Raw genomic sequence first — 25,767 nt, 5'->3', positions numbered from 1 at the left:
TTGCCGCTCGGGTATCTTCGAACGCGGAAACGCTGTGTAGGGCAGCAGGTTACGAAGTCCTCCCTGAGGTTTTTCCATAGGATGATTTTCCTTCTGTTTTCTGCGTTGCATCGCCATTTCGAGGTGAAACCCTCACAGAGGTCTCGACCGCGAGGCCCAAGCTGGGACCAGACCCCGGTCTGCCACTACACCTACGCCACCCCGTCGCTTTAAATGCCTTCCTGCTGCTCGCCCCGCCCTCCCTCCAGCCAATGGCTGTGCAGTTTCTTCTGACGGACGGGCAGAGCAACCAATGGAAGGCATCCAGGATGAGCGCCGATGCGGGTCGTTTTAAGCTTCCCTCCCTCTGCGAGGCTGGCTGAACAGGCAGGATCTCGAGCGAGTGAACTGCGTTCGATAGGCTGCTCGTCATGATAGGCAGCTAAATCGGCCAATGGCCGGGCAAGGCGGGGCGGCCGGCCTCCCCGCGGGCTGTGGAGCGGAGCTGCTGAGTGCCACCATGTTCCAGGGCGCTGAGGCCGAGCCGGCCAAGCCTAGCTCCAGGTGGGGTGGTGAGGGACGCTCGGCGGGGCGGGGGGAAAAGTCGAACGGTGGCGCGGAGTCCTTGGCGGGGCTTTGTTCGGGCGCGGGCGCTGCGGGCTCCAGCTGAGGGCCGTGAGGGGTAGAGGAGGCTGGATCGGGGATGTAGTGTTCTGGCCGAGGAGATCGGGTTCCTCCGAGGGACCTCTTCGCCGCGGCGGGCGGAAGCGGAGCCCTATACCTCCCGTACCGCCGGATAGAAGCCAGCGCGCGGCTGGTGGCTTCGCCGTCCCTCAGTTTACTTCTTCCGCGCCCCGGGGGCTGGGCGGGGAGTGGCCCCACTGCGCTCCCATCGGTGCTGCCTTGGGCTTAGGGCGCGCGAGGGGAGCCCGAGGCCTGGGCGGGGCGCCCACGGTTGCCGCTCCCGGCCCGACCCCAGAGTTCCTGCAGGGACTCCGGCGCGGAGAGAAGGGCCCAGCGCTGGGGAGCACCTTCTGCCGGCGTGTTTCTACTCAAAGGGAGCGAGGGGCCCCAGCTACTCTCTGTGCACAAACGCCTAGAGATGTCGGCTTGTTTTCGCCCTACGAAGTTGAAGTATATTACTTTGTTTGGAGGAGGGCGTTTACCCTGAATACTGCAGGGCGTGAGCGCAGTGATTAATCCATCTGCGAGGCTGTCGCGTGGGGAAGGAGGTAGGGTTTCCGAATTGTCTAAGAATGCTGTAAGTTTTCCTGTATTCCAGTCGCTCCAAGCTGTAAAATGGTTTTAGAAGACTTTTGAGGATGCTCTGTTCTTGGTGTAGTCTCTGAGAAGTGTCTGTTTTCCAAGTATTTTTGAAACCACGTTTAACGCAAAAATTTGGTTTCCGGGCAGACCATTGCAACGTGTTAGTTAACAGCGAGCAGAAGTGGCCTTACAGCTTCCTCCCTGTTGCCGTGTGGGAGTGTGTTTGTGGCAGCCTGAGTGCAGGCTGCAGCCGCTCACAGCTCTGTACCAGAGACTGTGGCAGCACCGCAGGAACTTCCTTTAGCGGGTTTGCAGCGTGTCTGAGGCATTTACTATATCGACCCATGGCCTGTGCCATCAAGGGCAAAAGTACCTGTTTAAAGACACGGCTTATTCTGTTCATTCCCTGAACAAAACTTTGTTTAGTGACAGTGCAAATCCTTTCGCAGTTCTTGGTACATAGAAGTTGCTCTATGAGGGGCCCAAATCTGAGCCTAATTCCAAATCCCTGCAGCAACCACCACCAGCTGTAGAAGTGGGGGAAGAAAGTCTTCCTAGTGTGAAAATCATGCCTAGAAAATTATAAACAAGCGTTTGCATTTTGAGAACTTCATAGTACAGGGGTATTACTGTTAGAAATACATTATACTAAGAAGATTTTAAGTGAAAGCTTTCACTTAATTGTCCAGTGAAATGTCTTTCTAGTGATCCTGTAAATGTGTACAGTGATAGAGCGAGCAACTAGTTTGCTGAATCGAATTAACTGCCTAATTTTATTTAAGCTTTAACAATGACGTTTTGTATTTTTAAGCAAGTTTTGCTTTTTCAAAATAAAACATGGTACTACATGTCTAAGAGCTTCTAAAAGCAAAACAGGCCAGAGTTGTATCATTCTGCTGTTGCGCACTATAAAGACACATTGTATTAACATACACTCGATTTGTCCTGTGTATGAGCAGTTTCACAACTACTGCAAAGAGCTGACAATGGTAAATTTAACCATCTAGGAAATGTAATGCTCATGTTCCTCTACTCCCATCGGGGCCACTGCAGAGTATCTTGGGGCTTTCAGATCGGGAGCGTGGCTTGCTGTTTGTATGTGAGTGAGCTGTTTAATGAGACGAGAGTCTCTATTGATCCCACAGCAGGAGCACCCCAGGACCTCTGGTCTTGTTTTAGAGCCTGTGGTTCCAAACCTCAACACCTGCTTTCTGCTAGTCTCTTATGTATAATACAGCACTTATCTACTGTATTAGAACAGTCTGAAAACTGGTAAAACTTCAGTGTTTAATTTTCAGGCATGATTTAAAAAAAAAATTATGTAGCGGGTGTCTTGAAGTAATGAATAGGCCTTCTATAGGTTGGCTGAAAGGCTTAATGAGGAAAGGGCATTCAAATTGAAGTGTTTTAGAATGAAGGGGATATAAAAAAAGACCAGAAAAACTAATTAAAATTCTTCAAATCTGCCAGAAGAGAACAAAGCAATTCGTGGGGGCTTTTAAACTTGCAGAATAGGGCTCTTGATTTAGCTATTTTAGAGAAGTTCATAAACTTCTGGTCTGCTGGAGGGGAGGGAGAGAAAGGCAGATTTGGATTTTGTAGAAGACAAAGGGTTGTTTTTTCATGGTTTGAAAGAATAAAGCAATACCTTCCCAAAGGAATACAGACCCAACATACCTGGCTACAAGACACAAAAATGTCTCTGTATAAACTGGCATAATACTGATGTAAACTAAAATGACTATAAAGTATAAACTAAAGTTACTATACATATGTTAAATTTCTGTGTACTCTGTTGGAGCAGCTCATCTTGGCTAGCTGAGTTTAGTATGCTGTTTTCCTTTGGTAGGATTTACAGGTGAAATCTGATTTTCTTACTTGGTGTGGGGGACCTGCATGTCTTGCTGCTTGTAGAACTTGTAGAACTGCAGTAGAACTTGTGGTCGTACAGGGAGGCCAGCAGTGCTCTAGAGGCTACACAGAAAGAGAATAGCTTTGTAGTCTCCCACATATTTCGTCGGAGGGAGCAAGTGCAAAGCCCTCTCCTCTTGTTGGCATCAGCTGCTGGACTTTGTTGCAGTACTTCAAGGTTATTTTTGGTAATTCCTGTCAATGACTTAGTTATCTGACTTTGTATTAGTTCAAATTTTATTAACCTGGTGTCACTGCCATTTGAAAGGTTATGTAATGCTTGGAAGGATGGTTACCAGCATTTTGAAGTTCTTGAAATTGAGATGGTAAATCCACTTTGTGTATGTAGAGTCAAGACATTATTTTGCGTGATGCCGGCAGAAAAGGTACTTGTGCTGATTTCTACTTTGTAAGTACCACCAGTGATGTCTCTGGTTAATTATTCAAGAGTAGGGTTTTCATAGTGTGGCTACTAAGCTGAAAATAAGAGGACAGTATAAGATTAATCAGTGTTGGATTGATTTTGATAAAGTTTCTTTACTGAATTATCAAGACTTTTAATCTTTAAATGGATTTTCTCTAGAATTTCTTTCTGCAATAGCTCTTTAAAACCATAGCAAGAATGAGAAGTAATTTGATTCTTATGGCTAGCTTTTTTTCTTAAATAAAAAAAAAATCTGAATGTAGTTATTTTTTTATTCCTTCCTATGCTTCTAGGCATGTGTTAAGCAAACAGTGTGGTAAATTGAATTAATATGGGCTATAAGAGACTCCAGCTGTATAAACAGCTTTTTACTTCCTTTCAGTCTCTTTGCTGGTATACTTAGTGTAGTTGGAATACAAGAAAGACTAAATGCAGTTTAAAAATAGCTGAAAAGAATAGGTAAAGTAAAAAAACATTTAAATTATGTGAGAGGAGTCCACTTTAACAGAGACCCCTTCCCAAACTATTTTTTTGTAGAGTTCCCTTTTCTTTGTCTCCCCACTTTAACTACTTAAACTGCCTCGTGGTTTCTGGACCATTGTGAATGTTTGAAATACATAATTTACCTATATAATGTCTGCTTTAAGTGTGGCTTTAAGTCTTCTAAAATACGTGGAGGGCACAGAGGCTAGTTGGATCTGTAGTCTGTTTGACACTAAACTGTAAAGAAATAAGCTTTATATGATCTAACCTGTGCTTTGGACAAGGAGTTGTTCTGTCTGCTGAAATTCTAGTTACTCCTTAAGCTAAAGGTGTTTCTTAAATCCACAATTGTACTAAGACTTAAAATATTGAAATTGACCAGCAAAGACAGTCCCTATGAGGCTAGTACTGTGTACATAAACTGTTCCCAGACTAAAAGAGGAACTTTTTTCTCCTTTCCAAAAGGCCTAAAACTGCGTTCTGCATCTTGAGGTCTGAAATGCACACAAAACTCATTTTCTGACAGAGCAGCCAAATATCTCTACTTCTGTGAAATTAAATCTTAAACTGGAGTAGATCTTGGCACCAAGAGGTACCTCATTTTATACTCACCTGTGATGACATTCTGCTGTCACTGGGCTAGGGAGAACAGGGGTTGTAATAATTTATTTACATTTGTATTGTGTTCAGGTAGAGTGGGATCAAGATCTTGCAATTTATAACTGTTCTCTTGTTTTAAAAGCAAAGGTTACTTTAGGTTCCAGATCAAGGGTTAAGATTAGAAGTAGTATAATTGAGCTGCTAAGACTGTGGGTAATTGGTAGATGTAACTGTAAAAATTATTTTTGATACAGAATCCCAGAATCATTAAGGTTGGAAAAGCCCTCTGAGATCATGGAGTTTAACCTTTGATTGCTTGTCAACTAGACCAGAGCATTAAGTGCCACTTTCAGTCATTTTGTGAGCACCTCCAGGGATGGTGACTCTACCACTGCCCAGGGCAGCCCATTCCAATGTTCAACATCCCTTCCTGTGAAGAAATTCCTCTTAATGTCCAGTATGCCCTCTCCTGGCACAACTTGAGGCTGTTTCCTCTTGTTCTGTTCCTTACTCTCTGGGAGCAGAGCCCAAACCCCCCCTGGCTGCACCCTCCTGTCAGGGAGTTGTGCAGAGCCAGAAGGTCCCCCCTGAGCCTTCTTTTCTCCAAGCTGAGCCCCCCCAGCTCCCTCAGCTGCTCCTCATCAGACTTGTGCTCCAGACCCGTCCCCAGCTCCATTCTCTTTTATGGATATGCTCCAGCCACTTAAGGTCTTCATTGTCATGAGGGGCCCAAAACTGCCCCCATGATTTGAGGTGCCTCACTAGTGCCCAGCAGAGGTTACTGTCCTGGTCCTGCTACAGGCCAGGATGTCATTGTTCAGCCACTGTCAACCAGCACCCCCAGGCCCTTTTTTTTTTTTGCTGAACTTCTTTCAGCCATATTTAGGTATTAGTCTCTTTCCTTAGCTTTTTCTGTTAATTTTCCAATTAATTTCCACTGATTCTACTCCCAGATAGTCATTTGGTTCATTTTTGGGGAGGGACCTGTAGTCTGTTGAACAAGACCTAGGCATTAACTATGGAAGTACTACTGAAGGACAAGTATGACTTTTGGTAAGTTTTCAAGAAGTCAGATGATTTCTGCTGTAAGCTTCAATTTTTCTGCAGATCCATTTGATATCCTCTGGTGCAAAGCTTTAGTTTTAATGGATTTGAAGCTTGACTGCTAAATAATTGACTTTTTCATAATCTGTCTCTGCATTCTAAACTACAGCAGCTATGATGATAACTGATGGTTGAGACTAGCAAATTTTTTAGTAGTTATGAAATGTCTGCCTTTATTTAAAAGTCAGTGGGTATGAATCATATCACAAAGTCAAAGTTGGCGTGTGCAGTTTAGCACAAAGTCTGATTCTGTGATGGTTATTTTTAAAATCTAACCATCATAATCCCTGTTATTTCTGGAACACCACAGAGAGCATAGCCATTTGTGTAGGTGGCAGTGTTAGGATCATTCCATGTAATCATAGATACCTTAATGATCAAGTTGACTGACCAGAAGGTTGGCAATATTTGTGCTGAATTTAGGAATATTAAAACAGCTCTTGAAAAGTAGATACTTCATGGATATAGTAGAATTACCTAAAGTAAATTTAAATCAGGATAGTTACATACAAGGAGAGAATGGGAAGGGGATATCAAATATGTTAAATGCTATAATTTTTAAATGAACTTTCACATCTTGTTTCTTATTCTGTGATACAGGGTATTGAAGCCCCCAGGGGGAGATTCTAGTAATCTCTTTGGGAGTACAGAAGAAGTGTCTTCTTCAAGCAGGCCACACCGGATGGCATCCAATATCTTTGGAGCATCAGAAAAACCTCAGAACATTCCAAAAAGAACAAACCCTCCAGGTAAAAGCTGCCCCCTCTTTCTGTGTGACTGGCCTCTGAATTGCAGCATAGAATGGTTTTGTGCTCCTAAACTGGAACACTGGGATCTGTCTTTTTATGTTGCATTCTTATTATACTGAGTAGGTTTGAACAACAAATCTCTTCAAACTTCTGAATATATGAATATTTCAGTGATTTGCATGTTCACAGACTTTTTAGCACGTTATTCAAGTCTTAATTCTTTCCAAATTTAGGTTCTAAGAAATGAGGAAAGGAAACTGCTTCTATTGTAGAGTTGTCAGCAGTTAGCTCAGTTTGAGACCTGCAGGTGAATTGTAACAAAGGATTTAAACTAGGCAAATACGACTAAGTCCCTAGGCAGCAGGGTTGTAGAAGTCCTTGATTTTTTTTTTTTTTTAATATAATGTGATAAAACTAATCTAGAAAAAAAAATCTTAACAACTGCCTTGCAGGAGGAAAAGAAAGTGGCATTTTTGAGGACTCTAGTTCTGCTCAGCCTCGTCCGCGCTTGAATCCACCTGGTGGGAAGACAAGTGATATCTTTGGGTCTCCTGTCTCTCCTAGCATTGTGCGAGCGCACCCGAACAAACCCAAGGTATTTGTACTTCTGTTGCTGTTAGATCAAGAACCAAGCAGCTCCAGGGTCCTGTCATGCTCCGTCATATGCCTGTGCTTTCCCCAAGAACAGAACTGAATGTGCATGGAGTGACTTTGAGTTAGACAGTTATTCCCAAAGTCTCTTTGATAACTTGTTATTTTGGGTGTATCTCTGCAGTTTGTTGTAAAAGTATTAATTAGACTGTGGATGTGCATTCAAAAAAAAAAAAATAAAAGAGCCTTTGATCTTTCTTGTAAGTGAGGTAGAGCTGGAAATCTTGACAGAGCCTAGATGCATTTAAACTGTTAGGGAGGAAATATTTCTCCTTATTCTGTAGTCTGGCAGATGTGATCTTGTCACGATCCGCCCTCACAGACAGGATTGTGATGGTTCTTTATCTGATCTCAGGGTACAAAACACCAACACGGCAAGGGGGTTTGCAGTAACAATCAAAATCAGTGTACTTTATTGAATGATCACAGCAAAATGCATTGGAGGGGATTGGGGAAGAGAGAGAGAGAGAGAGAGAAAGAAACCCTGCAGGAAAGAAAAGGAAAAGGAAAGAGGATAGGTATATCTACCAACATAGAGGCAATGTAATTCTTCGAGGTCCAGTCGATGTCCAGTCGAGGAGTCACCTTCACGTTGGGGAGATCTCGAGGTGGCTAGCTGACTCGAGGGGTTTTTATTGAAAGTTGGGAAGGAGGGGGGAAAGGATACAATAGTCTTATGATCTCAGCAGTGGGGGAGAGCCGTTGTTTTCCCTGGTTCAATGGTCACTGCCTGCAGGCAAACATGATCAGTTTGATCAGCTGTTCTCCCCACACACACTGCCCTCCTCCCCCCAGGTTACAGGTTTCAGTCCTTGAGGAGAAAAGGAGTCTTTTCCATATAGGATTTTTATGTCTCAGTCTTAGAGGGAGTGGTTTCTCCCATCTCAGTCCATCTGCCACGGTGGTTGTACAGTAGATGAAGGGTCTTCTGTGGAGACCACCAAAGGGTAATTCAGAAGAGAGTCCAGCCAGGCTTGGGGGTGGAAAACTCCAGGCCATTGTCACAGAGCAGTGCAGGCGAAGGAAGGTCAAGGTGTCCCTTGTCCTTTCACTGGGAGCAGTGTAGCATAAGGTGGACAAACGGACCTGTGAACAATAACTCAAGTTCCAGTCCCGGGGCCTTGGCAGGCCCCCACCAAACCAGGATGTAGGATCCTCTTTCAGTGGTCTCAGTTTTTTTTTTCACGACGATCGTGAGGCAGATGAGAAAGCAATCTTGGGCAGAGTCTTACAGATCTTGATGCAGACTTGGGAAGTTGGTGAGGTACAGTCATAAACCTTTGTGAGGCCTGGCTGTGCACTTCAGCTCTCTTAAATACATGTATCTACGGTCACCTTGAAAGCACTTTAGGAGATTAGGCTTACAGTGATCAACAGTGAAAAACTGAACTTCAGATCAGTGGTGTCAGGCCCAGCAGTTACTTGATTTGTACAAGATAGAGAAAAGTGTCTCTTAGTATAGTGTTACAGTTGTTACCCATAGGTTATACAGTTGAGTTTTGATCTTAAAGCTGGATGTGTAATAGTTGCTTGTAGTTATGACTACATCTGTGTTTGGAAAAAAGCAGGATACATTACCAGTTACTGTATTTAAGTGCCCTATATGCAGATTTATAACCTGCTGCCCTACTCTAAGTAAGTACTAATAACTGAGTAGCTGTTATGGTGATAATGTTTTTGGCATGTCAAATAGCATGGAAATTTAACATTCTATGAAACTGCTGTGGTTTAGGAATGGTATTTCCCAGTTTAGTGTTCCCACTGAAAACACTTCAAAACGTGCACCACTCATGCTCCCCTCCCCCTTCCCTTTGCGGCTTGGGGGGAAATTGGAGGTAAAAGGTAAAATCATGGGTTGAGATATGAGCAATTTACTGGAAATAGCAATGAGATAAGAAAAGAACAGTAACAGCAACGAAATTAATAATGGAGTGTACAAGAAGGATGAACAGCTCACACGCGAGGGCTCACCACGTGAAACACAGCACTAGCCCAACTCCTCAGCCATCACCGCCCACCCCACACCCTGCACATGATGTGGTATAGAATAAGCTTCAGGTCCCTGCCATGTCCTCACTGGCTACTGCAAAAATTAACCCTGTACTGGCTGGAACCAGGACAGAAATTGTCATTGTGCTGAAAACAGTCTAGTTTCTCCTGGAAGCTTAGGAAGAAAGGATCAGTCCAATTTAACTTTCTTGCCTTTGGTTTTTTCCCCCTTAAATTTAAAGTGTTGGTAGAGTGCTTTCTTTTTATGCATGTTCTGAATAGTATCTGGGGCCATATGAAAAGATGAGGAGGAAAAATAAGATTGGGAGCTAGGTTTTGAGAGGAGTGGTGCAGTTGGTGTAGGAGAGGGCTTTGCTTTGCTTCTCTGGGATGGTTGCGCTTTCTTTTTAGTTAGTTTTTTAGAAATGTAACTTTAATTCCCATGAATTCCTGACTAAATGGAAGACACCATAGTGGAATTTCTTATGTCATAATTAGAGCATTGGAATTGTGGGAGATACTGAGCTGGAAAGAAGGCATGCGAGTTGAGTTTCATGGGTGGGAAAATACACTTCTCTGAAGTGCGGCTGTGTATTTCCAGCAGTCAGTTCAGATTGTTGGGGAAGTGGTCTTAAAATGTTTTGATTATTACCTGACTGTTGGGATACTTGGTGAAGACAGGAATTGCTGCATACAAATAGGGTCTTCAAGGGCTCTTTGTGTTATAGCTGTGTGTACCAACTTCTCCTGCGTGATAGCAGGTACTTGACAAGAATGTTAATTCCTGGTCTTAAAATCAATGAATCCTTAAGGTTGGAGAAGGCCTCTAAAATTGAGTTTGGCAGTTAACCCACCACTGCTGTGCTTACCATTTTGATGATTTAATGTGGCCTCTTCATCTATGTTTCAATGAATTGTCTGAGTTGTGCATCTTGCCATAACATAGAAGGTTTGTGCCCCTGCTTTTGGGATTCTGTAAAAGTAGAGGGGATGAAGGGCTGCACACAGCTTGCTTTTATTTGATTAGGGGTCTATAAACTTAGAAATGAAGCAAAATTTCCAGAAGGATTTTGTAACAGATTTGCTGTTTGAGAGCAATAATACACTAAGATAATTTTTGATTTCACTGCAGGATCACATTGTCTTAAAAGAAGAGGAAATACCAAAGAAGTTGGAAGGTCAGCAAGAGAAATTATTTTCTTTGTTCTCTTTGGGAAGATAAGCTATGAGGAAGTTTCTTGTGCTTCTGCTTAAACATTAGCTTAGTCTCATGTTTTTAGGATAATACTACTGAAAAGTTTAGTCAGAAATCTAATCTCTTGTCTCAGGGAAATGGTTCTCTTCCTCTTATTGAAGAGAACACAGGTGAGTTGTAATACTCTGTGTCTGTGTGTTTGAACTTTGCATGATACCATGTGTGTGTATATACAAATGTGTATGGAATCATGGAATCTGTATATGGCAAATCATCATATCAGATTACCACTTCTTCTCTTGCCATCTCCTTCAAATGGCTAATTTTGGCTTTCTGTACTTGTAAATAATAAGCAGCTGGCTGACAAAATTTATTATTGCTCAGCTAACTGTTAAAGAATGATGGGATCCCTGCTTTCAAGCTCAGTATGAAAAGATTGATTGGTATGTTGTATCTCTTAATTGCCTGCAACTGCCAAAATAATTCTGAAGGTGTATTGCTCAGTCTTTATATCCTTAGAAAGGATATGAAAGATTAGAAAGATTGCTAAAGGAAGACAGGAATTGTTGTGAAAAGTTAAATTCTCTTCTTACTACATGTTTCCTTCAGGAAAAATCAACAGGTAATGAGAAACCTTAGTGTGCTATGGATGGGAGATGTGGGGGAAAAGTGCATCTGACAGAAGATGAGGCACTTTGTGCACTACAGAATAGTGAGTGATCTGATGATCTAATATGTTTTCTTTAATGTAACTACAGAAAATATCAAACCACACCTGGAAGACGGAGGCGAGAAGAAAGCTCTGAGCAAAGAGGAGCCACGCAAGGAGCCAGAATCCAAGATGGACAATCACGAACCCCGACTAGGGCCAAGGCCACGCTCACACAACAAAGTCCTCAATCCGCCAGGGGGGAAATCCAGCATTGCGTTCTATTAGGGTCATCATGTCACTGTCACTAATGGAGAAACTCTTGTCTGTGGTGGTGAGGTCAGTTCATACACTATTGCTTGTGAATAGATTCTTAGGCAGATGGATGAGGGTTATGTTAGAGTACATAGGAAGGATAATCTGGTGATCTGGGGAGGAAGGGCTGGGGAGGGAATGGGTGCCTTGTGGAAGATGTGAGTACTGGCCTGCCTGGGTGGGTGGCAGAGCCACACATTAGTGTAACTTTGCGAAAAATTAGTGCTACTTAGTGATGAGTTCCTCAGACTGTTAGGTAAGAACATAAATAGCTAGCTTGTGGCTCAGGATGCTTTTGTGGAATCAGGTTTCCATATAGTCAACATGTCAAATATTGTGAATGGGAAGGGGCCTGAAGGTCACATTTGAAGATTCTGGAGTACAGCATGTAGGCTGGGCTTTCCCCTAGGCAGTGGAATGCAGCTTCCAGCGTGAGCTTACTTGCAGTCATGTGAATATAAATGTGTTCCACTGGAACAAGTGGTGCTGACATGGTTAAGAGTGTCTTCAGTCATTGCTTCTTTTTCTCTTTTCTTGCTTGCAGCACATGATTGCTGATACTGCTGGACAAAATATGTTGATAGTTTCTTTTACACTCCTAAACAATCATATGTTTGTAAAGATTGTGGTCTTCCCCTGCCTAGGTATTCAGGTCTTTTGGATGCCTTTAGTAATTTGCTGATTACTGTGATCAGTTCTTCATATGTGGCTGTCCAACTTGCTATTTCAAGTAAGTGCTTCTAGTTGAGTGCTTGTATGTTTTCTGGTAAAAATGTGGATGCAAACAATAGCTTTATGGTACTCTTTGAACACAGGCAACTTGGAAGTTTAGCATGGAGAGTACACTAAGGTGTCAGCCAGGTCTCTCTGACTCAGCCTTTGTAGAAAGGGCTTAGCTTCAGCACAGGTTTTCACTTGGCTCCCTGTGGAAACCAGGACAGTTCTCCTGTCTCCACCACAGTGAATTTCCTGTTGGTTTTGCCTGTGCTGAGTCTGTTAGTGAATTCTCCTGTCTTTCATCAGCCTTATCTTTGCCTTTGACTGTCTCAGATTTTTGTTGGGAAAACTATGTGAGTTCTCCCCAACCTAGAGTTGTAGTTGATTTTGCTGTAGATTACCTTAGTTGGAAAATCAAAGCCAGCACAAACAGAAGGTTTGTATTACTAAAATTTGTCATAAATCATGTTTGGAAGATGTGCATGTTTTGCACAGATGTTTTTGGGGTAGGGTTTGTTCTCTGAATGGATTTTATAATCATATCCAGAGCTTTGATATATTAATGTTAACTCTAGGTGCTTACTGATAAATATATTGAATACTGACCTTTTAAATCTGACATATCAAAACAGGCATTGTTCAGGTACACTAAAGAACAAGTGGCCTTATTGTGTATATCCACTGCTGTTCTAGCCCACATTCCCTGGGAACTGCTGCCATTGAGATGGGATACTGGGCCAGGTGCTAAACCTTTCTGTGATTGTAATGCTTCCTAGGCCGTACAGTTCCCTTGTGTCAGCAGCAGTGGGTGACTGCTTTAAGACTTAGTTGCCTTTTCAAATAGTGAATCATATGGGGCAGTGCTAGGATAGAAACAGCCATGGAAAGTAGGGATTCAAATGCCTTTGTACCTTTCAGATTGGTTTGGAGCTGCCTGTTAATTTGCCCCCCAGGAAAACAAGGCAGTAGTTCAAACTGCAACCCTGGAATGAACTTGTGTTAGTTCCAAATCTGTGTTTCTTAGCACCTCTTCCTGAGTCTGTGCTCTCCAGCCTCTGGCTGAGTCTCAGATGCATTAGCCATTTCAGTTCCTTGTTCCAGTACTTGACAGGAAGCTGTCATATAGAAAAGTCAACCAGAGGCTGCTTTCTACATTGCAGGCTCTGGTGTAGCTGATGCTATCTGCAATACCAAGCATTTGGCATCTTTTATTTAGTACCTAATGTGCATTGGCTTCAGTGCCTGTCCTTTAAAGAGCAAATTCTAACTAGGCCTTAAATTAGTTAAACTATGTTAAATTTCTTGCATTTCTTTCTTTGAAATTAAAACAATGTTTTCAACTCTTCAAGTAAGATTGATCTGAGCATTGCTCTGGGACAGAAGGGGATTGGAAATCAAATGACAAAACATGCAGTTACCAATAAACAAGTATTTTGTTACTTCATTGTGTGCTATAGATGCTTGCTTTTATAAATTGTTCAGTACTGTGTTTCACCATAGACGCACTGGTGAATTTTATGGTCTGAAATGGGAAAAATTGCACATATGTTTTCAGGCCTTTCGTACGTGGGACTATGCTCAGGAGCTGTGACATCCTGCCCAAGGCTGCCCACGAGACAGATGCCTCTTATCCCTGGGGAGGGGTAGTACAGTAGCAAGAGCTCAGCTTAATGCCTTTTTTTGGGCAATATTCCATGATGTTCTGTACCACATTGGGATTCTGTTATGTTCTTCAGCAATATTGTAAATAGAATTAAATATTCAAATATTTTAAATAGTTAAGGCTGTTTGTAGAAAAATATAGTAATTCCCCTTGAGCGATGCATATTCTTTATGTGTAGAAGTCATACCCTCACTTGTGTGTTCCTAGTGAGTGCATAAAACACCCTTCATGCACCAGACTGCCTTGGCTAACGGAGGACAGAACTCCAGCTACTGACATTGCAATTCTGGGTGAGCTGGACACAGTGGCCTCTCATCCAGGATGTTGTGTCTGTGCCATTCATCCCTGAACTTCCAGGCTGTGATGCTCTCACAGCCTCTTGGCCAGCCCTCACTCCTGCAGTGACTTCTGTGTTTGGCCATTTACAGTTCAGAACTCTCCTCTGAAGTGTGTACAATTTGGGTGGGATCTGCATGGTGTGGGAAAGTGGCAATGTCCTTGATAGATAAGCACATTAGTAATGAAGTACCATTCTTCCTTTGAGCTGCAGCCAACAGTAGACTGCAGTATAGCTCCAGTTTGTAACTCTGTGTGTTAGCTCATGGCTTTCCCCGAAACTGCTGGTTTGTAGCTAAACACTTGGAATAGAATGTTGTTGGAGTTGCTGCTTCAGTCTGGGAAGGAAAATTATGTGTTCATAGCAAGCTTAGCCTAGGAAGTGGTTAAAGGAGTACTTATATGCTTTTATCAGTCGTGTGTGGTTCTAGGCATATGTGTTGCTTAGTCCCTAAATATGTCACTGTGTCTGTCCTGTACAAGACCTCAGGGCTCCAGTGAACTGCCCAGCTGCAGTGTGTCATCTCTCCTGATCCCCATGTGTGCCAGTTAACCCAGATCATGCCTGTTTTTCCCTGTGAAGACTGCTGGCTACTGTGCAAAACCTTTTAAGCAAGCACGGTCTGATACTGTCCCTCTGTTGCATCACATCCTGCATTGCACTCTCAATGAGTAAGATTCATGTCCTCTCTGTTGGTGTTTTCAGCAGCATTACTGTGAGTTTTTAAAATTATTTATACAGGCTAATCAGACTTGGAATATCTGAAGTACATTCTTGGTACTTGTGTAGTGAGAGAAGATACATAAAGTAGTGATGTGTGGAGACAGCTATTTAAGCACTAAATGAGTAACTGCTGTAGTATGTTCCCTGGAAGGCTGTCAGAGTTGTTTATGTACAATAAGATCACACTGGTGTATGGATGTCCAAGTGTCTTGGCTATCTGGATGATTGCGTGGTGGAGCTGGCCACCCCGCAATTTGTCCAAACCCCTGATGTGTCTCCTGTTGAATTTCATCTTGAAGCTCTGCTGAAACCATGTATCACTTCCCTTTGGAAAAGGTGATAGATTAAATGTCATTGAGGCTGGAATTTTCCGCTGTTTCTTAAGAAGCAAAGACAGGTCACAGCATCCTGACCGGGGCAGATCTGGTCACATGTAAGCTGTTTCTGCCATTACTGGTTATCAGCTGTGCAAGAAGTGGACTGGGTGACAATTCATTGCTGGCCAAAAACTGATACCTAGAAGCCTCCCAGCAGGCTAAGCTGGCTGCCTAGGCTATGCCCAGTCACCACTCCTCCCTTTGAATGTAGTTGGTGAGCAGGAATGCGCAGATTTAAATTATTTGGCTAAATTAGTAGCCCTGATTATTTTTGTAGTTTTATCTTGCTTCTGGGAATTAAGACAGGGAAAGCCAATTCAAGATGAGACTTTCTTTCAAGTTCCTTATATTGCTAGCAGGACAATCTCTTCTTCCCCAAGTAGGTCAAAATATTCTCCATAGCCAGCAAGAATGCAGGAATTTGCTTTACTTATCAGCCTCTCTAGGTTCAGCTGCCTTCTAATCCTACCCACTGCTTTCTTCCTCCCTCCTACATGTACGGATATTTGAAATAGTAGCTGTGCTGCCTTTGGCTTCTCCATGACCCCTCCTCTAGGAGGAGCTGCTGCTTGGGTGTGTGCTATGTGCCACTTAAGCAAAAACCACAGACCTCTCTGTGTCCAGGTGTATCAGGGGCCTGTTGAAGTAATGGGAACTTATCATGATGCCAGGTTCTTCAATGAAGATCATGAAGATGATGGCTTTTTCTCCACTGTCTTGTCCCACAGACATACATAAATGTGTGCTCTACTGTGTCAATGTTTAACGTCCTGCCTGCTGGGAGCATGCACTTGGGCATGAAGGGCAACACAAGGCCAAGTGTGAACTGCCTGAACTAATTGTCCGCTTTCAGGCTTCAGTCTGTATTTTATGAGTCTCAATCCACTATGTCTTTGGCAAGAAGAATGTTCTGCCAGAGAGTATGTGCAGCTTAAATGTTAAGGCCCAGGTTGTCTAAGGCTGGGGACAGTGTAAGGGGTGAGGGTTTCAGTTACCCATTATCATGATCAGTGCAACACTACAAAAGTTAAACAAAAAAAACCCTGATTGTTTCCTTCCATTTCTTGCAGCATGTTGACCTCTGTGAATGCCACCCTTTCATTGCCATGACAAGCTCAATCAAAGTATGAGAGCCATGCAATTGCCTTTTTGAAAGCTTAGAGCTGAGCTCTGGTATCCCAGCTGCAGGTGTGCAGCAAATATGGGGAAGACAGGCAAAGTGAAGGGGGCTTCCTGGTCATCAGGGGGTCATTACTGAAAAAAGCTGAGTAAGATTAAGCAATCAGTGTGCCCAGTAGAGGTGAGCAGGTACTGTTCAAGGAAGGGTCCCTCCCTACTCTTATATCAGCTTCGAGCTTTATCCATCTGAGCTGAAAGACAGGAGCAGCCTGTCCAGAAGAACTCTGCCTGTGAGAGGCTCCAGTAGAGTCCTCCCATCTTGAAGATAGTCTTTGTGCAAGAGACCCAAAGGTCACCAGGATGTGCCCACATCTTCAGATTCTGTGACAGGGCTTTTGTAAGCAAATGCAAGGATCTTTGGTCGATGGTTTCTATAAAACCTTCTCTAGCCAACAGAAGTTCTCCATATAGGCAGTGAACACGGGAAAGGGACAGTAGTGCTTCCCAGTGACACCCAGCAGAACAGGCAGTGAGGCTTTGGTGCTACACCAATGAGAATCTTGTTAACCATTGGCAGACTTTAAGGAAAGTATGTCACAACTCTTCTTCAAAACAGAAGAGTGAAGTTTCTTTTCCAGTAATTTGGAGGTAGATTGTGGGATGTCAAACAGGAGTGGCTGGCTTTTGAGGAGCTTCTCCCATGAAGGAGTAAGTACAGGACTTTGAGTGGTTATCCCAGCACTTGTTACAGCACCAACCCCCTTTGTGTTTAGCTGCTGCATCACATGGCATAAACTAAGAAATTTGATGGCTTCACCAGACCAGGCTGAACTCACTGCTTTTAAGCCAGGGTATTAACACACAAATCAGTTCTGAACACATATTTTCTTCTGTTTGGAAGTCTCCAACATTAGTTTACAGCCCTGCTGCATGTGGTTTTTCATAATTATAGCTGGAAATTCATCATGGGATTTTTCCTCTGAAAAAATTCAAGTGCAGGATTTCAGCACTGAAGAGTAGTGCAGCAAGTGGAGGCCTAAGGATATTTTGAAGCCACAGTCTAGCAGGAGTCTGATTGCCAGCTGTGTTAAAATACTGATGAGGTCTTACATGGAGCACTGTGTGCAGTTTTGACCTCCCTAGTACAAGACAGATGTGATTTAGGGAAAGCAGTGATGGGCCACAAAGGTGGTAAAGGGACTGGAGCATCTTGCACAGGAGGAGGGGCTGAGAGGGCTGAGGCCGCTCAAGAAGGTTCTGGGAGACCTGACCAGTGTGCTCATGTACCTGCTGGGAGGAAGCAAGGATGAGGGGTTCAGACTCTGCTCTGGACAGGAGGCAATGGGCACAAGGGAAACTACACAGAATTCCATCTGAACACAAGGATGTACATTTTTCCTGTGAGGGGTCAGACACTGGAACAGGTGGCCCAGAGACGTTGCAGAGTCTCCATCCATGGAGACGTTCAAACTCTGTTTGCTCTGTGCTCTGCCTTCTGCTCTGTGTTGATTCTTTAGGGTTATTTGTTTACTAAGCAAAGGTGTCAGGCTTGCATAGCCAGTGACTTGAGACTGTGGCTGCGGAACCTGCTCAGCAGGAAACCAGGGCAGCCGTAATATGCCATCCAGATGTAGGAGTGTAGCTGCAATACACCCAGCTACAATTGAGAACTCACAATAGCAAAGGAGTAAGTGATCCCCAGCCAGATGGTAGAGACCAGTAGGGTCACAGACATGAATGCCAGGAGAGCGAAGACTGGCAGAGTCAGCACGGCACAGACAACAGCAAGGACACCTCTCAGTCCAACATAATCCTGGTGAAGGGAATGAACGGAAAGCCTCTTCCAGGGGACCCTGCTTCCCATGGGTCCTAGTGGCACACGCAGCTGCGCAAAGTGGGCTGGCAGGAGTGGCATTTCCTGGCTGTTGGCAGTGTAGCAGACCAGCTGTTCTACCTCTTGCATACCTCTGAATTGAGACTGAAGTGTTACTAGGTGTCCGGTACTCAAGCAAAACCCCAGGTTTTAACAAAGGGGAAGGGAAAACATCATTATACCATGATAATTATGGAAATAAGGAATAGAAGCTGTTTGACAAAACAGGGCCCAATTGCATGCGGATTGTCCTTTCCCATTTACTTGCAAAGCTTATCCCAGTCCCTTCTGCTTCTGTCTCAGACCTCCCAAAACACACAGCCCTATACTGTGGGTTGATGCTACCATAGCACAATTACAGGACAGAGGTGAAAACTGGTGAATGTTACTTCTTGTAATTTATGTCAGGTTAAGATGCATCTTGCAGTTTGCAAGGATATAAAGGACTCCTTGTTGAGCCACAACAGGTGAAATTCTGTTTGAGGGAGCTGTAGCAGACATTTCAAAAATCAGGAACAAGTTATCAGTGAGTGCTTCATGTTTTGGGTACTCACAATTTATATGCCAACTGCTGCAGAGAGAATGAGGGAGCGTTCATATACTGCCCCAAAAATGTAAGTGGCTGCCTGCTGATTTTAACCAGAATATTTATCCTGGATAAACTTGCTAAAAATAAAATTAAGCCAAGAAAATAAAATAATTAGTATTCCTGGTCTGGTTATTTTGAGAGAAAGTAAGTTTGAGCACAAGCATATGGGCAGGAAGGGTTTGAATGAGAGGACTTGTAAACAAGCTTGATTCCATCTGATTTGTAGTGCCAAGCCTTTGATGGTTTACTTTCTTTTTAATTAATGCACACCACAGAGGAGCTGGTATTTTCAAACACTTTCAAGACACTTCTCCAAGTGCAGAGTGAAACTGCAGGTTAAAGTGGAGCGTGTGTTTCCTATATCAGCACAGCTCACAGCAGCACTGTGCCGTTGCATGTCCATTCTACATAGGTGAAGTTTTGACATCCTCTTTTAAGAGGCTAAAAGCCTTATCAGTTCAAGGGGGTGAATGCTGAGGGGCAGGACCATGGTTTTAAAATAATCTAGCAGCAAGAAAAATTTATATTGAACATCTGCATTTGAGAAATAATAGGAATTGTGCAGGAAATTAATTTAAGAAGACCTGGTTATAACGGAAAAAAAAAACAAACAAAACTGTCAAAACCAGCCTTTCAGTTTTGTTAGGGACATGTAGAAATTTCATTAAACTTCCTCAAATTCTTTATAGAATTTACAGTCATTCAGTTTAACAGCTTTCACAGAGGTTTATTTAAAGTTCTTGTATCTACTTAAATTTGATTTGGCTATCTATATGGCTGCTTCCCATCAGTTGTCATGCTGATGACATTTCTTCCCTCCTGATTTCACAGTGGCCTTTTTTCAAATCACTAATGAAATACTACCAAAATTTTATTTATTTTACTGCAGGACTTACCTAATACAAAAGTTCATCCTCATAATGTGACAGAAACTGCTACATCATCCACAAAGGGCAACAAAGCAGCAAAACAAGTCTGTGGTAGGGCCCGAGGACAGAAGCAGGAGTCTCAATTTAGATAGCCAGGTTGCTGCTTTCTTTTAAGCAAAGGCAGGCATTAAAAAGGAAGTCGGAAGCTTTCACCAGATACAAAGGCTTCCTCTTGTACAAACCCAGGCTGAGCAAGCCCAGTTATATTCCAGACATAGCAGAGTGCAGCAGCTGCCCGAGGCCTGTGATGTTGACACCCCACCCAGCTCAGGAGACACCCACTTTGCTGATCTGTCACAAAGGTGAAATGTCTATGGGCTGTTTTTTAAATGGAGTATTTCTTCCCCTTCTCCCAAATCCTTATGATCCTCCTTTGGCAGTGTTTGAAGCTTTAAATATTGGATGAATCATTTTCCTTTAAGGTATTTTTGCAGTCTTTCAGGAGCTTCTCTCATCTATGAAGGGAAAGAAAGGTCAAAGAACCCTCAAACCTTTAGGTGTCAAAGGCATGTTACTCCACATTTTACGAGCAGAAGGAACAAGCCTATTACCCCTGTATTTCCTAGTCCCTCCAAAATTGAGGCCTGCAAGGCTCTGTTGGCTCATGTCAGTCAGTGGGCCACAGCTATAGAACAGTACATGGTGTCTGCCACAAAGGGGAAGATGCAGTTTTAGAAGAACATGATAGCGAGGACTAGGAGCTGGTAGGGAAGGTGCTGTATGTCCTGAATCTGCTGCAAAGACAAGATGTGCCCTCACTCCCCAAGAAAATAGCCCAGCTTCACACCATTGTCACTTTCTGCAAGCCACTGAAGGGCACAAGAAATTTAAGAAGTAACGGCAGGTTAAAGGGAAATAAAAGGTAGCTCACATACCTCTAAGTGAAATTTGAGATGTACTGACTCAAAAACATTCCTTCTGTAACACTATCCAGTAAAGAAAACAAAAAAGAAGCTATCTTATTTTTATAAAGGTTCTGGCTGCAAGAGACTGTTTTCAGCAGGCTCTGTTAAGAGTCCACTGCACATCCTTAAGTACAGCAGAAAGGTACAGGAGTCACAACACAACTACAGAAACCAGTTGAGAGTACTGTCATGAGAAGGAAGCCATCTAATAGATCAAGGTGCATAAAAATTGCAGACCGAAGTTGCTCGTAATGCTTGATCCTAGACAGAATGCTAGGAGGAATTGAGGATAAGGGCTGGCAAGAGACCAGTACTGCCCAGATTAGCTATTTCCTATCCTGGGTCCTGTGACCCAGAAAACAGTTCAGAGGGAGGTTACCAGCAGAATGCTCCTCTGAGCCACCTACAGTCAGAAAATAACTGACTCAGAAAGCTACTGCCATGCTGAGTACTGCCTGAGCTCTCTGGAAGGCTCTAGGCAGGGAACTCTTGGCTGGTGGCTCACAGATGCGATCTCCTCCGCACTGCTCTGCAGGGTTGAACTGAGCGATGCGAATGCCCTCTCCTGGTTAAGACTGGCTACTGTTGCTGCAGCCTTCCCTACACTCCAGAGGCAGTGCTCCTGCACCTGGGATTTCCAGGGTAGAGATGGAAAAAAAACCACGTACCACTTTTTTGGATTCTTGCTGGATAACACCATCCAAGCCCAGCTACCCACTTTATCAAGTACACTGACTGTGAGGGCTGAAACAAACCCCAGCACACAGAGCAGGCTCCCTGGGAAAAACAAGAGGTGTTGGAAATTCCTGGGAGTGGAGAACACTGAATGATAAAACCCACTGCATGTAAAATGCAGAATTCTCCATGACTCCTAAGCCTGGATTCTCTTAAAACAGAGTAGGACCCTTCACCTCGTACCACCCTGTCACAATCCCTAAGCTCTGGCCACTGAGCTCCCATGGCTGCAGGACTGCCTGAGGCCAGTGAGGCTAAAGCCACCAGAGTCTCTCAGGCAGAGCTCAGCTGGCCTGTGGCTAGAATGCTCCTGACCGGCAGCAGAACTGTGCAATAAACCCAAGATAAAAGCATTGGGAAACTTCCCTGGTCCCCAGAGCAGGGGAGGCATATCAAGGCTGTACAGGAAATCAGGCTGTACCTCTTCATCGGTGTGACCTGCTGCAGTTACCCCGGCAGTCTGGTCTGTGAGCACAGGCAGCTCCTGAGTAGTGAGTCTGGTTATGCTGCCTACACCAAAGCAAGTTTTACAGTGGTCATCTGCTGCAGATGTCCTTCTCAGAAGGAGTTCTGTAAATTTTTTTTCCAAAGAGCCAAAACAGCTTCTGAGATGAATGCACACTTTGTCTGATGCATTGACCCCTTCATTGACAGAAATATTGACACAGAAGTATTGGCAGAAGTACTGTGCTGTGCTTGCAAATGCTGCCTGAGCACAAAACTAAATGTCAGACAGGATGTGACAACCCATGCCCACCACAGCTTTCTCTCTGAGAGCTGGAATTAGAGGACACTAATCAGTTTCAGCTTCTGCAAGAGATTCATCTCTTTTCTGTGGATGATGGCTTATACTGCCTTGTTTTGTAAATAACACTTTTCTATAATCACTGAAGCAAGTCTCCCTAACATCACTATTCCAGTAGACTACTCATGTGCTGTTTAACCCTTTCCTTCCACTTGAGACAGATCTCATCTCACTGCATCAAAAAAAGAGAAGCTCAAATCTTCTAAAGATACAAGCCCTAGAACAGATTCACACTAAGAAATGTGCAATTCAGGTTCTTCTCACAGTAATTTAAACATGTGGTTTCAATCAGCCATGTGCAAGACATGTTCTGCTGGGACCAGTACAGACACTGCTGCAGAATCAGCAGGTTCTGCTGGCCACAGTACAGAATAACAAACACATTTCATTCATGTCTCTTTCACTCTGAAGATTCTATTCCATGGGAGTACTCCTATATTAAGTACTGACTATCTGTGACTGCAGATGTTAAAATATGTCAAGAAAACAAAACTGTCAGGCTGACACTAGAGAGTTAGAGTGGGTTTTCTGGCATCAGTGCAGAAAACACCACTCATTGCACACAGAAAGCAACAGGAAAAACTGGAAAATCATGTGCCACTTCCTGCTTACCTATCTCTTTCAGTTTTTTTTAATCATTGGACAAAACAAGCTAGCCTGGGTCTAGAAAACACCAAAGAAATTCACTTCTCTAGAGTGTCCACTACATTACAAACTTTGTCTCAAACTGCTGGGTGAAGAAGAAATTGAGGACACTACCAAGACGGGAGAAGGACAGAGTCCAGAGTCAATCTAAATGTCAGTGCCAGCTCCTTCCCCTTGAACCAGAAAGTTGTGATAACGATTCTGCACAATTTACAGAAGAGAAAAGTCCTCTCTTGAACAGACAGGCTTGACCAACAGCATGGCACAGAAGCAAGAGCTCTCTCAAACTGGATAGCTCATGCTGGAAGCTGGTCTATGCATGCCAAGAGGAGGCATGTGCCAGAGAAGGTATCTGCTAGCCTCACAGTCCATTTAAAAATGTACTAAATCATGCAGGGGCATGGGAGGTGAACTTATCTGTCCTATAAGACAAGCAAAAATAATTTCAAAGGCAGAGAAATCACGTCAGTGCCCACCCTTGAGAGAAGGACAGACTTGTCAGAGGGGAAGACTTAAACATTTCAGCACACATTAAATCAAGGAGCAGTGGTCTGCCAACAACACAAGTAGCTGGGGAAGAGGAGGTGAAGCCAACTGGTAGGACAAAGGTCTAGAAGGCAAAAATGTATCATGACCCTTTCGTGAGATGTAAATATGAAAATATGTAAATGTGAACTCTTGACTACTAAGTGACCCATTCCCAGAACCAAAGAGCCATTAACATCATTGGGAGGAGGTATGGCCAGCCCTTGAAGTGCAAGCCTAAAGCACAGATGGGGCATCCCAGCACAGTGAGAAAAGAGAAAGCAAAAACACCAGCTAGGAAGAAACAGAAAAAAAGCACAAACCTCAACAAGTCAGGACAAAGGCATTCTGTGTCAAAAAACTAAAGAACAACCTCAAAACACACCAATAAACCTCATCAGTTTACTCTCCGCTTTCAATTTTGTAGAGACTGGTCTCTTATAAAATTACATGGCAATCATCAAAATAACGATATTATCAATTGTGGGAGGTTAGAGAGGCAGGTAAGTGTGGCATTGCCGGACACGCAGGACATGTGAAGAGAGACAGAATCTCAGACACAATCTTACAATATAAGAAAATGCAAAAAACTCATGCAAAGAATGTTCATCGTTTCAAGTCCAAACATTTGAATTTCAGGAGAGAGTCCATGGACTGAAGATGTTCCTCTTTGACATCTCTGAAAGTCCCTTTTGGTTCCGAAAGAGGCTTGCAGAATGCCGAAACAAAGAACTGCTCAAGAAAAAACCCATCAGTAATTATCAAAAATCCATTGACAGTTATCAAACAATTTTGAGAAAATTTCTGGAATGCCCTGGCCACAGCCCTTAGTTGAACCACTTGGGCTGAGGCTAATTTTTTGGCTTTTGAGCTGCGAGCACTTTAAACTTTTTTTTTTTTTTGTGTATATATATATATATATATATATATATATATATATATTTTTTTTTTTTTTTTTTTTTTTTTTTTTCAAGAAAGAGAAGCAGCAGCGGCCTCTAGGGCCCCGCGAGGGCCCTGCGGGGGCCCTGTTTGGTCCTGGTGGGCGGATGAGGGAACCCAGACCCGGCCCACAGAATGGTGGCCCAGGTCCAGGTGGGGGAAGCAAAGCTCCCAAACCTAACAATGGCCGGGGCGGTGGCCCTGGCCCAGGAAAACGAGCCAAACGGCCCAGACCCGGCCCGTGAAGCGGGCTCTGTGTTCTCACAACCCGGTATGACCATGCTGCAAGTGCAGCAGGAGTGATCAAATGCTTCCTCCCCCCAGCACCACCGGCGCACGCCGGCAGCTGCGGGAGAGAAGGCCTCCCGGGGATCTCAGTTTTGGATCTGGGGGTGTTCTGACACCAAAGCAAGTGAGCCATGCTCGGTTTGCACTGTTTCTCTTGCCCCTGCAATGCAAATGCCAGTGTTCCCACTTCCTGCCCCTCGACACCACTCCGACCCGCTTCGGGCTCGGGACCAGAGGCAGAACTGTCGGGAACCATCGCCCTGACGCCACTGGGGCACACGGGGGAAGGCAGGCATTCGAAAGCCCAGGGAGCAGCACTTGACCACCCGTGAAAAACGCCGTGTCCCAGAACAACACTGAGTTTGAAAGTGTTCAGCCGGGCTGCACCTGCAATCAGCTGTCAAGCCATGCCTCCTCCACGGAGGGAGAGGCTGGTCGCCGGTGCCGCCGTCCCAGCCACAGCCCCAGTGGCAGACGGCTCGGGACAGTCCAAACTTGCGGGGTGCGGCGGGAGTGCGAGAGGTGCACGGGGAAGTGCTGCCGGGCTCTCCCTTGGTTCCGGGCGGGGCGGTTCCGGCGCGGGCTCTGCGGCTGCAGGAGTGGGTGGCGGGCTGGGCGCAGGCGGCATGGTATCATCTTGCACTGGAATCGGGTCGGCAGGAGGTGGTTCGGGACCATCCACAGCTTCAACACTTCCCGCCACGGCGGTGGATGGGGGTAGGGCCGCAGCAGAGGTGCCAGGATGGGCGGTGGGAACCACCATCCGGCGGAAGCACGTCTCCTGCTGGACTGGGTGCAGAGAGTGCAGGCATGGCAGGCAGGGAGACGGCAGCCGCTTCTGGTCCTGGTTCCGGGATCAGCCGTGCAGGCGCTGACGGCAGAGCCGGCAGAGCCGGGAGCCGGGAGGCGGCGGGACAGCCGGCGGGGGGGGCAGCGTGGCCGCAGGGCTGGCCCCCATGGCGTCCTCAGCCAGGGCGTGCAGGGCGGAGCTGCCAGCCGCCTCTCTCGGCGGGGGCGGGGGCGCACCCCCGCTCTGCAGCGGCGCTGAACTGTTGTTGTCGATTGCGTTGCCTGGCAACTCACTGACCTCAGCGAGGGGCAGTTCCGCGTGCGGCGGCGCAGGCGCAGTCACCGAACGGCCGGGGGGCAGCGGGCCCATGGGCGGGGCCGCAGGAACCAGCAGCGCTGCCTGTGGGGCTGGCCCGAGGCGGCGGAAACGGCAGGGCCGCCCCGGGACGCAGTGGAGTCGGCCCGCACCCCCCTCGACGGGAAGGAGGGGCGGA

The 25,767-nt window shown here is 44.8% G+C and overlaps 1 protein-coding gene and 1 pseudogene across 1 annotated transcript; one reads left to right on the top strand and one right to left on the bottom strand.

Annotated features, from left to right (window-relative positions):
• Positions 1 to 387: 387 nt before the first annotated feature.
• On the top strand, positions 388 to 13,476 carry JPT2 (Jupiter microtubule associated homolog 2). The gene is made up of 5 exons (XM_038151359.1): positions 388 to 543; positions 6,368 to 6,516; positions 6,969 to 7,111; positions 10,289 to 10,334; positions 11,110 to 13,476. The coding sequence occupies exons 1-5, from the start codon at positions 434 to 436 to the stop codon at positions 11,286 to 11,288; spliced, it is 627 nt and encodes a 208-aa protein (XP_038007287.1). The 5' UTR covers positions 388 to 433; the 3' UTR covers positions 11,289 to 13,476.
• A 4,405-nt stretch (positions 13,477 to 17,881) lies between these two features.
• LOC119707087 lies at positions 17,882 to 25,162 on the bottom strand (annotated as a pseudogene).
• Positions 25,163 to 25,767: the final 605 nt, after the last annotated feature.

The sequence above is a fragment of the Motacilla alba genome, chromosome 14 (assembly GCF_015832195.1).
Source record: "Motacilla alba alba isolate MOTALB_02 chromosome 14, Motacilla_alba_V1.0_pri, whole genome shotgun sequence".
NCBI classification, from domain to species: Eukaryota; Metazoa; Chordata; class Aves; order Passeriformes; family Motacillidae; genus Motacilla; species Motacilla alba.
Note: the sequence above shows the minus strand (reverse complement) of the source record. Positions and strands in the feature narration are given on the sequence as shown.